General features: G+C 40.3%; 1 protein-coding gene across 1 annotated transcript in view; it reads left to right on the top strand.

Moving 5' to 3' along the window:
- Window positions 1-16778, top strand: part of LOC120053194 (NT-3 growth factor receptor-like) — a 157936-nt gene extending 141158 nt beyond the window's left edge. Inside the window, exons 12-15 of the mRNA XM_039000353.1 lie at window positions 2180-2352; window positions 4149-4392; window positions 8880-9038; window positions 14554-16778. Of these exons, the coding sequence (XP_038856281.1) occupies window positions 2180-2352; window positions 4149-4392; window positions 8880-9038; window positions 14554-14739 (762 nt within the window). The 3' untranslated portion in view covers window positions 14740-16778. The remainder of the gene's footprint in view (window positions 1-2179; window positions 2353-4148; window positions 4393-8879; window positions 9039-14553) is intronic.
- Window positions 16779-17000: the final 222 nt, after the last annotated feature.

Here is a 17000-nt window from a genome sequence, read left to right as displayed (position 1 = left end):
TTCTACTGTATTATTGACTGTATGTTTGTTTATTCCATGTGTAACTGTGTTGTTGTATGTGTGGACCTGCTTTGCTTTATTCTTTGCCAGGTCGCAGTTGTAAATGAGAACTTGTTCTCAAATAGTCTACCTGGTTAAATAAAGGTGAAAAGAAATATGTATGTGTTTATATACTCTATATACTGTATATACAGTTGAAGTCGGAAGTTTACATACACTTAGGTTGGAGTCATTAAAACTTGTTTTCCAACCAATTTCTTGTTCACAATCTGTAGTTTTGCCAAATCGGTAAGGACATCTACTTTGTGCATGACACAAGTCATTTTTCCAACAATTGTTTAAAGACAGATTATTTCACTTGTAATTCACTGTATCACAATTCCAGTGGGTCAGAGGTTTACATACACTAAGTTGACTGTGCCTTTAAACAGCTTGGAAAATTCCAGAAAATGATGTCATGGCTTTAGAAGCTTCTGATAGGCTAATTGACATTATTTCAGTCAATTGGAGGTGTACCTGTGGATGTATTTCAAGGCCTACCTTCAAACTCAGTGCCTCTTTGCTTGACATCATGGGAAAATCAAAAGAAATCAGCCAAGACCTGAAATAAAAATTTCAGGTCTGGTTCATCCTTGGGAGCAATTTCCAAATGCCTGTAGATACCACGTTCATCTGTACTAACAATAGTATACAAGTATAAACACCATGGGCTCACGCAGCCGTCATACCGCTCAGGAAGGAGACGCGTTCTGTCTCCTAGAGATGAATGTACTTTGGTGCGAAAAGTGCAAATCAATCCCAGAACAACAGCAAAGGACCTTGTGAAGATGCTGGAGGAAACAGGTACAAAGTATCAATGTCCACAGTAAAACGAGTTCTATATCGACATAACCTGAAAGGCCGCTCAGCAAGGAAGAAGCCACTGCTCCAAAACCGCCATAAAAAAGCCAGACTATGGTTTGCAACTGCACATGGGGACAAAGATCGTACTTTTTGGAGAAATGTCCTCTGGTCTGATGAAACAAAAATAGAACTGTTTGGCTATAATGACCATCGTTATGTTTGGAGGAAAAAGGCGAAGGCTTGCAACACCATCCCAACCATGAAGCACGGGGGTTGCAGCATCATGTTGTGGGGTGCTTTGCTGCAGGAGGGACTGGTGCACTTCACAAAATAGATGGCATCATGAGGATGGAAAATGATGTGGATATATTGAAGCAACATCTCAAGACATCAGTCAGGAAGTTGAAGCTTGGTCGCAAATGGGTCTTCCAAATGGACAATAACCCCAAGCATCCTTCCAAAGTTGTGGCAAAATGGCTTAAGGACAACAAGTCAAGGTATTGGAGTGGCCATCACAAAGCCCTGACCTCAAACCTATAGAAAATGTGTGGGCAGAACTGATAAAGCGTGTGCAAGCAAGTAGGCCTACAAACCAGACTCAGTTACACCAGCTGTCAGGAGGAATGGGCCAAAATTCACCCAACTTTTTTTGGGAAGCTTGTGGAAGGCTACCCGAAATGTTTTACCCAAGTTAAACAATTTAAAGGTAATGCTACCAAATACTTATTGAGTGTATGTAAACTTCTGACCCACTGGGAATGTGATGAAAGAAATAAAAGCTGAAAAAAATCATTCTCTCTACTATTATTCTGACATTTTACATTGTTAAAATAAAGTGGTGATCCTAACTGACCTAAGACAGTGCATTTTTACTAGGATTAAATGTCAGTTATTGTGAAAAACTGAGTTTAAATGTATTTATCTAAGGTGTATGTTAACTTCCGACTTCAACTGTATATAATGATGTGTATAGAATGTATGGGTACTATATGAATAGAAAAGGTGTACAGCAGTAGTTATATAGGATGAATCATGACTAGAATACAGCATATACAGATAAAGTGGGTAAAACAGTATGTAAACGTTATTTTTTACCTGTGTTCAATGACTCTATGTACATAGGGCAGCAGTAGTGTCTAAGGTACAGGGTAGAATACCGTAGGGTAGTCGACTAGTGACAATGTCTGAGGTCAATTTTCTAAGGTCTATTTCACTTTTCCTCTCTATTTCCACAGTCTAATAAAGTTGTTGCAACAGTATCATACTTTGCTAAGCAGTTAAAAGAAACCCTTGTACTCCTCAGACCCTGAAGGACTCCACCCTTGTATTTTCTCAGACGCTGAAGGACCCCACCCTTGCAGCGAGAAAAGATTTCCAGAGGGAGGCGGAACTATTGACGAACCTGCAGCACGAGCACATTGTCAAGTTCTACGGTGTGTGTGTGGATGGAGACCCCCTCATAATGGTCTTTGAGTACATGAAGCACGGAGACCTCAATAAGTTCCTCAGGTAAGTTGTGTCAACTAAATGCACAGTAAGATATGCTCAACTCTTCCTAATTTTGGTAAATTAGTATTTGGAGTAATACCAGCTGCCAACTGAGAAATACTTTTCTTGTGAGTGTTGTTGGAAGTTAAAGATTTTTCAGCTGAATAAAGCAGTGACATGTGTAGAATAAATTTGACGTGCTCAACTCTTACTCAGTTCTGTCTTTGGGTGCTGTAGCCCAGACTTTTCTGATGTGTGCTGTTGGAATTGCTAAGTTTACTCAGTTGAATAAAGCAGTGACGTGTGGGATAAACAAGACGTGCTCGACTCTTATGTCTATAAATGTGTCTTTGGTGTAGCCTATGAGTTATAAAAACTGTCAACTGAGAAACATACATTTACGTCATTTAGCAGACGCTCTTATCCAGAGCGACTTACAAATTGGAAAGTTCATACATATTCATCCTGGTCCCCCCGTGGGAATTGAACCCTGGTCCCCCCGTGGGAATTGAACCCACAACCCTGGCGTTGCAAGCGCCATGCTCTACCAACTGAGCCACACGGGACCACATACTTTATATGTGTTTTTGGAACTGTGGAAGTTTACTCAGTTTAATTGAAATGTGTGGGGAAGCATCTCCCCCTGTTTACCAACCACAAGTGTCTATAGACTCAACAATTAATGGCAGTCTGACTGCACCCCACTAGTGATGTACTGTGCTGGTCCACAGTACGCTAACCTGAATAACTATCCTCAGTATTAGAGTTAACGTCATACAATAAATCCTTTGGCCAGCAATATAATATATGTGATCATTTCCAAAGATGAAACCACTTCCTGTCTATTTCCTCATCATTTCTACATGTAGTGTAGTAGAACAGCCACAACCCTGTCTATTTCCTCATCATTTCTACATGTAGTGTAGTAGAACAGCCACAACCCTGTCTATTTCCTCATCATTTCTACATGTAGTGTAGTAGAACAGCCACAACCCTGTCTATTTCCTCATCATTTCTACATGTAGTGTAGTAGAACAGCCACAACCCTGTCTATTTCCTCATCATTTCTACATGTAGTGTAGTAGAACAGCCAAAACCCTGCAGGTTTCACCGCAAGCATCAGGCTGTGATTGATGGATGGCTTCCCCTCAGAGAAATGTTGTAGCGTACAAGAAACAGGAGGGGTAATACAATGTTTTTGTTGTTTTCCACTAGACCTGTCACCCAGTACCAGCAGCAGCGACTTCCTATTCGCTACACTGTAGATTAAGTAGAGATAACCTGTTAGTGTAAAACCACAAAATGCTGTGTGTAACGGCAGTCTGTTGACTGAACCTCCACGGACTAGGGAAACTGGGACTCAGAATTCAAATGAGACAGCTGATCTCCTTTATGATTGGATGTTATTGAGCCCCTGGATGCTTGGCAGTGGCAGGGAACATTGGTGCTCAATAGCAGAGGCAGAGCAGGTAGACGTCTGCTGCTTGCTGATGGCTTTATACATGCAAATGTCATGACAGTTATAGCATTTCCATTCAATTGTTCTGCATTCATTAATACAGAGGAGCTCTTGTTGGTTTTGCACCTAGTGGCCCTGGTACGGTAATGACGTGGCCCATGTTCCTGTCTCAATTAAAGTTTGAATGTAAAACACCATGAATCTCATGTCCAATCTATTACAACTGAAGAACATACCACTGTCATATACTATGCAGAGCTAAAATCCATTATAAAATGTAATGTGGAGTAAAAATATGGTGATTGAGATAAGATTCTCCCTCCGTCCCTCCCTCCCTCCCTTATTTCTCCATCCACAGAGCTCATGGGCCTGATGCGTTGATCCTGGTTGACGGACAGTCGCTGCAGACCAATGGGGAGCTGGGCCTGTCTCAGATGCTGCACATTGCCACTCAGATTGCCGCGGGGATGATGTACCTGGCCTCCCAGCACTTTGTGCACCGTGACTTAGCCACTCGGAACTGCCTGGTGGGCAACGGCCTGCTGGTTAAGATTGGTGACTTTGGAATGTCCAGGGACATTTACAGCACAGATTACTACAGGGTAAGCACCGACAGTATGTATGTTGCATAATAAAACATTTGTTCCATATTATTCATGTATTTGTAAGTACCTTCATAATCAAGCTAACCTAAAGATGTCTTTCGGCGACAACCTCAGTGTTTTTGCTTTAGTGAACAGGTGGTGTGACACAGTGGGCTGGAAGGTGTGGTGTTCACCCTGCATTCGCCTCCATTCCTCATGATTGTGTGTTATCTTTTCCTTTATAGATGCCTGAACTCTTTACCTTTACTAATGCTAGGAAATGTACAAGAAAAGTGATGCATGCTCAATATAATGATGTCTATGGGGTCGTTCCAAGAATAAGCCTTTTGCGTCCCTTTGATATTTTAGTAGAATTTGTGCACCAATATTTAATTTTAAAAGCCTGTTATATTAAGTGAAGTGTCCTTTAATGTAGACCACATGGAAAATTATATTTTGAATTTTAATATGACTTGCTAAAGTCATATTAAAAATAGTCAAATCATAGTAGTCAAATCATAATGTAAAGGCAGGTGAGCTGGTCCTACTCTTTTTGGCCATTTTCTGGTGTTACACATAGATAGACAGTCTAGAAATGTTTTGTGAAGCTTGTATTCAATTGACACCATACACAACAAGCTTCCATTCCTCCTGTCACAAGTGAATTTATGGCTGATTTAAGATAAAATCGCCAACCCTGTTACGGTTAACCGTGTTACTTTATTTGGCACTTAATAGCGGCACTTAATGGTCCTTTTTTTATTTAACCTCTTGAGAAGGAAAAACATGTTTATTAAGTTGAACGTGTGCTTTTTATGACAGAATGTTAAAATTAGGTGAACTTCACCAAGTTACACTACCCAAAAGGTACTCAATTGGTGGAACGACCCTATTATTAAACATGTGTCAGGTGTATGGCAGAACCATTCTTGCTGTATTCTTTTGTTTGTTGTCTCTGAGACACGGTGACCAGACTGAATATAGAGCTCTTATCCCAGTTGATAATGGACTTGCTGTGCTGGCATCACAAAGGGATTATTACTCTGGTACATCGGATTTTCACTAGATACAGACTATAATTGCCATTGTGGAAAATATGTTACATTTGCAGTAAATGTCAAATAGTCCATTGAGTCTCCTCCCACTTAATGTATTCTGCAGGCTACTTTTCCTAAGTGGTACCTCTAATAGCTGATTTCTCTTTGCAACACACAGCTCAGTAAAATACATGTATCAATAAGGTGTCAAAGAGACCAGGAAGTGATGTAAATTAAGGCACTATGCTTGACTTTCACTGTGTAATTACTGTTCCAACCACTTCTGCTCTTTACTGCAACAGCTTTCATGTTGCTTTTCTCCTTTTAGATACTAACACGAGTAAGTTATAGTAAGATAATCTCAACATCATAGGCATACAGGTACAGATGGTCATCAATAGAGTAGCCTGTGAGAGAGAGATGTCTGATTCACCATCAGACTACTAACAGGACTGCTGGACTGCCCCTTATTGGTATGGTGGTCTGGCAATGGACTGTGGGCCTTGGCCATTTTAGGCCTGGGCATCTCTGCCAGAACAGGCCTGGTGTATGGTCCACTGACAGAGACATTAGGAGGTCGTAACTGCATTGGACACATTCCCTTTTGTTGAGTGATTATAAATCGGGCTGTCAGCCAGGAACACATCTCCCTGACACTGGTCACATATTGACATCCACTCCTCTCCTCTCCTCAAGGAGAACCAACCAACAAAACTGCCCTCCAGGGATATGACACAGTAAGCAAAAGTACGGTCTGAGCGGGGTTCTCACAGGCAGCATATCTGACAGCCCCCATCTGTATAATGAAAGTGATGCCTGGGCTCCCCAATGCCAAATTAGCTGTTGGTTCTCAGTCTGCAGGTATGGCACTGTGTTTGTGAACTAAGGAGTGGACAATGACAACTTGATATCACATCACAGAGGAATGCATTCTGCAGGCTAGATGTGGTATTATTATACATAATCAATACTGAATACCTGGTCGCTGGATAACTAACTATACAGGGTCTGTAATTACATTACACCCCCTCAACAGCCACTATTAGCAAGCTGCAATGTTAATCCAACAATCCAATGGCAATGTTCCAAGTTAGGAGAGGTATATAGCAGATTCGTTATTATGCTTAATCTGCCTTTAGACTCTAACAACAACATTGATGGACTTTATTGAAAATGTATTGATGGTTGCTTCAATCAATGCATATGTTATCGTCAGTCTATTAGCAATTTTTAAATGTCTCAATATATGCTAATTGTGCTATGCTTTGAGATTGTGGTGGAGTTTTTGTTGTCAACTTGCCAGTTTGAATTCTGCTCCACACTCTGATTTATATGCTTCCACGGTCTGCCGTTCAACCCCAGACTGAATTGAGGGTGGTGCTTGCCAGGGAGAAGCCATTAAGATTAATTGAAATTCAATCAATTCATTTAATCTCCCAGCACACACACAAACACATGAACAAGTTCACAAATACTCTGCCTCTGAGAAGCAGACCCAGTCCCCTAAGACAGACCGAGCTAGCATAACAAACACAGATCTGTCTTTCTATGAATTATGCAAATATCATAGAACCGTGGTACGTTTTCAAAAACGATATGTGAATTTGTATCATCCTCCTGTTCTACTATCTATGTTTTGGACACCAGCCTGCATTATGGAGCGGTGTACCTACTCATGTAGTGCCAACAACATTAGTCTGGTGAGGAACAATCTGTCCACATAAAGAAGTCAATGAATGGAAAGGGTGTCAGGTCATTGTAGCAGGGAAACCAATTCACTTCAGAGTCCCTTACAAATGTAGTATGTAGGAGAAGTCTTAGGTACTTCCCCGGGCATTACGACATGTTCCCTGTCAAGTATTGATAATGAGGTAGAGCTGGGGTTGTATCAGGAGATGGGATAGTAGGGTAGAGCTATGGCAATGGTGGAGTTTCAAGGTAAGACAATTTAAGTTGATGTTACAGTGAACATTAGGGTTGTAGTGTGTGTATTGTATGATAGACAAATACCCCTTTCTCTAATAGTCCTGGAACGTATTAAAACTCTTAGAACTGCTTTGGCTTCACATTTTACTATGGGATACCCTTTTCTGCACAGTACAGACACACATTTGAAATCTGCATCCCCTTTATTAATAATTAGATGTGGTTCATTTATATATATATATATATATATATATATGATTGAACATGAATACATTTGATTTTTGAAACAGCCTTTTTCTCTTTTCAGCTTGGAAGAAGATCAGTAGAGTGTGGTAGTGGCGTTAGGGTTCCATATTCACACAGGCTTTATGGGACGTGGTCCAGCAGACATTTCACCATAATCTCATTAATAAACCGTCATAAATCTTAAAAAAGCAGAGCAGGCGGACAAGGAGGAGGAGGAGGAGGAGGAGGGGGAGAAGGAAGGGGTGAGTATATTGGAGATGTAAAACGGAACAACTTATTATAATGTTCAGTGGGCCAAATTTAACAAAGATAAACCAACAATACATAATTACCTGAAGGAAACTGATGCTATAATATACTGTTATTATCGATGGCAGACATGGTAGACTGATCCTTTATAGCTACAGTATCAGCAATGTGGGAATGTAATGTAGTTAACTTCTTTGTATTCACATGCTCAGTCAATACATTGACCCATAGTGAGTTCAGTGCTAATGAGCTCTGTAATTAATATGCAGCTACCACTTAAGAGTTGAAAGTAACAATAATCAGACATCCCCTATTGAAATGTCACTCTTGTTCAACCCTTCCACGGATATGATTAACACAGTGTAATTGACATGATTAGGAAACAGATTTAGAAACAATCCAGTTGAGTTAAAGAGGAGGGCACAGATAATTAATGACTCATTGTTTTAATCGATTAATATCTGGCAGTGGGAAGGGAAGGCTGAAGGGAAGACTTAATTTATGTTGCTGCATGGCTTGAAGCTGTCAAACTTCTTTAATGGATCCTTTTTCCTTCCCTCTCTTGGCTCCATCTTCTCTTCCTCCTCCCAGCTGAGCCTCATTGACTCTTCTTCATCTTCTGTGTTACAGGGCTGTGTAGGTTTCCCTTCTTCTCAAATATTTTATAAGAAAAATACAAGTTTAAAATAAATAAATGAATAAATAAAATAAACTAGAAAAGAGCATTTAGAAGTATTCAAAGTGTGTCTTCTGCATGCCTTTTGGTGAATATGTCATTTTCTTTGACATGTACAATTGTTTTCTTTTTCAGTTGTTTTAAATCCAGTTAGCCCAGGTCCATAACACTGTGCTGACATCTGTTGTTCTCACTCTCTCTCCTCCTCCTCTCTCTCTCTCTCTCTCTCTCTCTCTGTCTCTCTGTCTCTCTCCCTCCATATCTCTGCCTCTCTCTCTCTCCCTCCATGTCTCTCCCTCTGTCTTTCTATCTCTCTACCTCTCTCTCCCTCCATGTATCTCTGTCTCTCTATCTCTCTCTCTCTCTGACAGGTGGGAGGCCACACCATGCTGCCCATCCGCTGGATGCCCCCTGAGAGCATAATGTATAGGAAGTTCACCACAGAGAGCGACGTGTGGAGCTTCGGTGTCATCCTCTGGGAGATCTTCACCTACGGGAAGCAGCCATGGTTTCAACTGGCCAACAACGAGGTACTGTAGCACACCCATCTTTGTATTCTGCTCTTTTTCTGAAAAACAGAAATGAAAATAAGCAACATAACCACACAATGCAATAATGTGCATTCGACAGTTGTTGCTGCCTCGGCAAAGACTACCATCCAAGAGTCACACTCGTACTAAAACCACATCAGTGGATAATCAGGGCCAGTGATTCATAGCGCTCTTACTAATCCCTAGAATGGTGCAGTGTGGGAGAGGCTAATTGGCCTATTCTTAGAGTGGCCTTTGGGCTCAATATTGGACCAGAAGAGAAATCAATTAAGACTTAAACAAAGATGACAAGAGAGCAGCAACTAAATTATGTTAGTGTGAGCTGAGAGTGTTGAAATTAAATCACACCCATTTACACACAAACACACACACAAGTCTTATAGCCACCATAGATATAAAAGATAAGGGATGGCATGTGAGGTGAGCAACAGCCATTTTACACCAGGCTTTCTATCTACAGAACATAGAAGTAGTGATGATGTGCAGACAGTCACTGTGCCACTGAAATTCCTCTCAACCAACCACCATAAAGACATCACACTGTTGACATTGACAGAAGCTATGAAGGACTATACTCATTTGTGAGTTCAATAGTCCACCAAACCAATTCCACAATTTTTTTAAAGGCATGATAATTAAAATGTCAGAACAACAATGCCCCAAGTTCCAGCCAAACGTCAGCATGTACAGTCTGACAGAGCCATTGTTTATATATTTGCTTGTCCCATTACGTTGAGACCTGAAAAGCAGCATTATGAATCAATCCTGAAGCCTGCCATAGGTATAGAAACCATAACCAGAGCCCCAAACAGAAGTATTTTATAAATGTGAATTATGTGAATGTGCTGTGAATGTAAATGTGCCCGGTCTCGGCTGCAGTCGGGGGGCTGTGGTGACTCACTGACTCAACGAACGCCTGTGGAAAGAGCCTTTAGGCTGCAGTTGTGCAGACAGAGCATCACGCTGACGACAACACAGCCTCTCAAAATGCTCCTAAAATAAACACAGACAGCAGAACAAAGTTACCATACTCACTGGAGTTGATATGTTTAACCCTACCTTGAAGTGGTCCTATTTTTAGCTACACAGGTCTCAATATGATATGTACCAATAAACACACCTACTATCCAATCAAAATGAGCAGCAAAGCTAAATAACATGACAACATCAACAACATAACATAAAACTCACAGGTGTGCTTCACTAGCATGGCAATCACATTATCATCCTTGACATGTTTGACACTGCACAGAGTGGATTAATTGGTAATGATTGTTCATGTCGGGTTCCTTTGTGTGTGTGTCTGTGGATGGGAACGTGAACATGAGGCAGTTATTCTCATAGCCATTCAACAGAACACACCGAACAAACAGAGATCAATACAACTCATAGAGTCCCAATTTCCCCCATAGTCCAAAGGGGTCACCTGCAAAATGAAACCCAGAGCCATATATTTAGAGCCATATATTTAGAGAGTTAGGTCAACTTTAAGAATGTTGAATGTTCTTATTCTAGAACATAGCATAGAACATGTGTTTACATAGCATTGTTTAAATATTCCCCATATAATGTTAATGGGGAATGAACCATAGAATTAGGAATTAGAATACTCATTCATTTAATAAGACCTCTATGGAGCTAACATGGCCGCCATATAATGTTGTAGTGTCATGTAAATGCATCATAATGCTCATTCTAGACATTTGATTTTATACAATTGTTTTAATATTCCCCATGTAATGTTAATGGGTAGCTAACATGTCTGCCTGATAACGTTGAAGTGTCATGTAAATTCATTATAATTCAGAAACTCCAGCGGCCAAACTCTCTAAATACGCGGGTCTGCATTAGGGTTGAATAACGGGAAACGAGGTTATCGAGATATACCGAAATTTCCTGTCCAAACCCACTCACTTTTCCCGGGATAAATAACTGTGAGAAACCGGTAAATTATAATAACTTATTTATATGAATAGCATGACGTGAAATGGAACTGTTAAAATATATATTTTTGATTGTACATTTTTATTGCAGCTTATCACTCGAATATAAACTCAGCAAAAAAAGAAACGTCCCTTTTTCAGGACACTGTCTTTCAAAGATAATTTCTAAAAATCCAAATACCTTCACAGATGTTCATTGTACAGGGTTTAAACACTGTTTCCCATGCTAGTTCAATGAACCATAAACAATTAATGAACATGCACCTGTGGAACGGTCGTTAAGACACTAACAGCTTACTGTAACAATTCTCGTCTGGTGAAGGAGAAGAGGACCAAAATGCAGCGTGGTAAGTGTTCGTCATAATTTAATTGATAACTGAACACTACACAAAATAACAACGAGGAGAAAACGAAACAGTTCTGCAAGGTGAACAGACACTACACAGAAAATAAACACCCACAACCAAAATGGGGAAAACAGGCTACCTAAGTATGATTCTCAATCAGAGACAACGATCGACAGCTGCCTCTGATTGAGACCCATACCAGGCCAAACACAGAAATATAACAACATAGAAAAAAGAACATAGACTACCTACCCCAACTCACGCCCTGACCAACCTAACACAAAGACATAAAAAAGGAACTAAGGTCAGAACGTGACACTTACAGACGGTAAGCAATTAAGGTCACAGTTATGAAAACTTAGGACACTAAAGATACCTTTTTACTGACTCTGAAAAACACCAAAAGAAAGATGCCCAGGATCCCTGCTCCTCTGCGTAAACGTGCCTTAGGCATGCTGCAAGGAGGCATGAGGATTGCAGATGTGGCCAGGGCAATAAATTGCAATGTCCGTACTGTGAGACGCCTAAGACAGCGCTACAGGTAGACAGGACGGACAGCTGATCGTTCTCGCAGTGGCAGACCACGTGTAACAACACCCGCACAGGATTGGTACATCTGAACATCACATCTGCGGGACTGGTACAGGATGGGAACAACAACTGCCCAAGTTACACCAGGAACGCACAATCCCTCCATCAGTGCTCAGACTGTTCGCAATAGGCTGAGAGAGGCTGGACTGAGGGCTTGTAGGCCTGTTGTAAGGCAGGTCTTCACCAGACATCACCAGCAACAACGTCGCCTATGGGCACAAACCCACCGTTGCTGAACCAGACAGAACTGTCAAAAAGTGCTCTTCACTGACGAGTCGCGGTTTTGTCTCACCAGGGGTGATGGTCGGATTCGCGTTTATCGTAAAAGGAATGAGTGTTACACTAAGGCCTGACCTCTGGAGCGGGATTGATTTGGAGGTGGAGGGTCCATCATGGTCTGGCGCGTTGTGTCACAGCATCATCAGACTGAGCTTGTTGTCATTGCAGGCAATCTCAACGCTGTGCATTACAGGGAAGACATCCTCCTGCAGGCTCATCCTGACATGACCCTCCAGCTTGACAATGCCACCAGCCATACTGCTCGTTCTGTGCGTAATTTCCTGCAAGACAGGAATGTCAGTGTTCTGCCATGGCCAGCGAAGAGCCCGGATCTCAATCCCATTGAGCACGTCTGGGTCCTGTTGGATTGGAGGGTGAGGGCTAGGGCCATTCCCCCCAGAAATGTCCGGGAATTTGCAAGTGCGTTGGTGGAAGAGTGGGGTAACATCTCACAGCAAGAACGGGCAAATCTGGTGCAGTCCATGAGGAGGAGATGCACTGCAGTACTTAATGTAGCTGGTGGCCACACCAGATACTGACTGTTACTTTTGATTTTGAACCCCCCTTCATTCAGGGACACATTATTCCATTTCTGTTAGTCACATGTCTGTGGAACTTGTTCAGTTTATGTCTCAGTTGTTGAATCTTGTTATGTTCTTACAAATATTTACACATGTTAAGTTTACTGAAAATAAGCGCAGATGACAGTGAGCGGACGTTTCTTTTTTGCTGAGTTTAGTTGCTTAAATCAGCTGACGCTCTCGCAGTCTTTCTCTCTCTCCATCAATTCCATTCAAATTGCATCCAAAATAGATAATCCTTTTCATATAGATGTCTTATCATACCCTTTCACATAATAAATTTGATGCAGTATTAACCCATCATTCATTAGATATATGGCTATGCATAGGCCTAAGTGGCCTCTGTCTCTTGTGCTATACGCACCTGTGCACCGCTGGCCTTAAAAAACACTCCTTAGCTCGTAGAGTCCCACGAAAAGCTAACCTAGAATAGCTTGCTGGAAAAACTACTAATAGATTATTCGAAGAGGGATGCAAGCTCTTGTTTGCTGAATGTTAAATACAGCAGCCAATAGAACTGAAGAGGGGAAGAGAGAATGCGTGATGGCGGTAGGCTGAATCAGTTATTTCTTTACACCTGTCACCATAACCATTCAATCTTTGTGAAGAGAAGTGAAAGCAGTCTGCATCTTATTCTAGTCATAAATTATTCAAGCATGTCATTACAATGATGAAGATAAGGACAACAAAACGTATTTCATTTAGTTGTTGAAAGCGAGGAAGGAATGAAGCAACAATAGAAAGAGAAAGAGGAAGTAGGCTAATACGCATGTCGCACAACATTAGGGGAAATATTATGAAAGATATACATCAGCCTACTAATTGTAAAAATGTAAAATAGGCCCTATGATATTTCCAAATTCAATCAGAATTGCTAGTCTATAATTGTAACTTTGAAGGCCGCATGTCCTGCACCATCGTTGCATGTTCTCTCTCAGCTTGATAGTTTGAACGAGGAGTGTAATTTCAGACATATAATACGGTATAATACAATACAGTACAGGAATACAGTCCACCCTCAAAAAGATTAGCCTACTGGAGCTTGTATCATTTATTTACCCAAGAGAGCATAGCTACATTAATGGGCTTTTCTGTTTTTCTGTTGCAACTTGTTCGTAATGTGCGGTAGCCTATATATTATAGCCTATGTAGGCCTACTGGATAATGACACAATCAGTTGGGCTTTTTTGGGCTTGGGCTCATAAAATGTCTTTAATGTATGGCTCATCAAGCTCAGGTAGCATCAGGCTTGAATTTTCAAAACAATAAATGCTCAAATCAAATCCAGACATATTTATATGCTTTATATATGCTTTAGAATGACACTTCAGTTTTGATGGGAAATAGTGGGTTACCCAGGAGAAAAGGGATTTATTCTTGGGATGGAACATTTGTAAAATACCGGGAAAATATTCAACCCTACTCTGCATGTCCCTAACAGGCATGTCTGACAAAGGGATATTGAATGCACTACACTATGCTGACTACACTGCAAGTTTGTTTGTTTATGTGTACTGCAAAACCTCATACTTTGAAACATGCTTTATGACCTTGACATTGCACTCGTATAATTACTGCTATACAAATAGTGTGGTGCCATAGCCTCGGGGGTGCTAACAACGCTGATTAAGCAAAACCTAATTCTGCTTGTAAATGGCTTGTTATGCTTTTGACAAACAATATAATGCTCAAAATTGGGTTGTAATGAGTGACCTCACTCTCTCTCTCTATCGCTCTCATTCTCCTACCCCAGGTCATCGAGTGTATTACGCAAGGACGGGTTTTGGAGAGGCCACGAGCTTGTCCCAAGGAGGTGTATGACATCATGTTGGGTTGCTGGCAGAGGGAGCCCCAGCAGAGGCTGAACATCAAGGACATCCAGAAAATCCTTTATGCCTTGGGCAAAGCCACACCTGTCTACCTGGACATCCTGGGCTAGTGTACGTTGAGTTTTGTCTATCTGTCTGTTTTGTTGTCTGTCTCTACCCAACAGATGAACAAAACCCCAGGAATAACTCAAACAACGAGTACCTTATTGCTCCACTGGCAAACACCTACAAAATGGGGATGGACTTAAGTGCCTGCTACTCCTTTCGATACACTGGATAACAGTCTTAAAAAAAAGCACTTTTACATTTTGTTTACCTGCATTCAAAAATGTACAGTTGCTGTATACTATATGAAGAGGACATACTTAAGTTTTTCGTAAAAACAGCCAACTTAAAGTATCACAAAAAAACAAAAACAAAAAACAGGAAGAAAACCACCAAAAAACCCACCAAAAAAATTCAATAAAAAAAAGCTGAAAACCCTGGAAATTTGTTTTGCTTTTGGGATCCTGCCATCTTGACAGAAGATTTCTTTTTCCTTTTATAAATATATATTATATATATTTTTAATTTATTTTTATTTTCAAAGTGTGGATATCTGCCATGTTTCTCGCTAAAGGTACGGTATGTCACATGTTGGAGATGACTGGCTGATATTGGCAAGTCAGACAATTGGCAGGGACTTATTAAAGTAGGCCTTACTGCACTCTGATTGGCTAGATCTATTCTCTGACTCTGGATCCAACGAGGCGCTTAGTTACTGATGGGAAACAGCTTTTCAATGAGACGTGGAACTCATAGAAAAGACAGAGCCACCAATCAACACAGACATCTTAATTTAAAATTGAATGTATATACTGTACATTTCTATGTCACAAAAATATGTTAACTTATTTCATTTCCTATTTAGACTATTTTAGTTTCTTGATGTGTTGTTATGGTGAGTGAATTCTATAGATATTTTGATAATCTTTCATTTTTTGTTACTATGTTATTTCTGTTGGTTTTAATTAATTTCATCTACTTTATTTAGGCTTATCATTTTGAACATGTGATTATAATGTGACATTGTGAGTCAGGATGTTAGGCTGTGACATGAAGAGGATTTAGACTCAGTAGAGTAATCAGGACAGACTTTCAGCAAGATGCATACAGTAAAGTAGAAAGTGATTATGAAGATCTTACATAGCCCCCCACTCCCTCTCATCCCAGCTCATTGTTTTGTTCTTTCAGTGTAATCTAGTAATAGTCATGTATCTCATGTACAGTACATCTAGCCAGAGCAAAGAGCTATAGCTATGATATTGCATTATTAGCTGTCAGTTGCTGTCTCCTAAAAATTAATTTTTTATGACATTGTAGTATACTTCATCTTGTTTTCCAGGTTGTGAATAATGTTATTCAACTGCCTTCAAATAGTCATGACCCTGACGCTTCAATTCTGGCAGTTTATACAATAGGCAATGTATTACTGGACATTATACACATTGTAACACTATACATTCACATAATAGCAGTACCTTACTCTCATTTTCCATACTCTAAACACTTAGATTCAAGTTAAAGCATTCATCTGATGCAGGCTTGAGAATGTTTTCTTCTCTCAATGTGCACAAGGTTCCATTAAGCAAACGATCCTTTAAGTTCCCCAGCTCTCCCAATGTTAAACAATAGCAAACTTGGCAAAACACAGTCACGTGAATTATTCATTAAGTAGTAATGATAGAGCACTCTGTAGCTATGGGGGCTGTTTGAAACATTGCACTGTGATGACAAACACTGGGGCTTTGGGAGAAAGTGCTCTCTCTCTCTCCTCTCTCTTTCTCTCTCTCGCTGCTACTGCTTTTGCTGAGTAATGTGAATCATTCAAGCTTGTGTTTGGTCTCAGTAACACCCCAATGATACATCCATAATTATTCAATGCTGAGCCATACTGGCACCATGTTTTGCCTATCTGCATTTTCTTTAACAAGGAGAGATATTATTTTGTGATCATTTTCATATTAACATTTATGTACACAATCATTTGTCTACTTCAACAAAAATGTATTTTAAAAGCTTCAATATTAATTATCTGGTCAAAACGTACAATTAATGTACTTTTATTTTAATTAAAAGTTCCTTCATGTTAGAATGGCGACACACTCAATGTTTTCTCATCTTTTTTTGCAAGTACTTCAAAAGTAGCTTTTCCATTTTCTGCCTACTCATCACAAGATCGCAAAAACTCTTCTTCGCCTTAATCTCTGAGTTCACATCTGCAAAGTTTCTGAGGTGCATCCGACTATAGGAATGGAAAGTGACTGGAACATTTGTAATCTGGTCTCTTAGTTTATTCCTTCTCTTCATATTTTGTCTCTGTATGACAGAG

Source organism: Salvelinus namaycush, chromosome 9 (genome assembly GCF_016432855.1).
Source record: "Salvelinus namaycush isolate Seneca chromosome 9, SaNama_1.0, whole genome shotgun sequence".
Lineage (NCBI taxonomy): Eukaryota > Metazoa > Chordata > Actinopteri > Salmoniformes > Salmonidae > Salvelinus > Salvelinus namaycush.
This window is presented reverse-complemented; position numbering and strand designations above follow the sequence as displayed.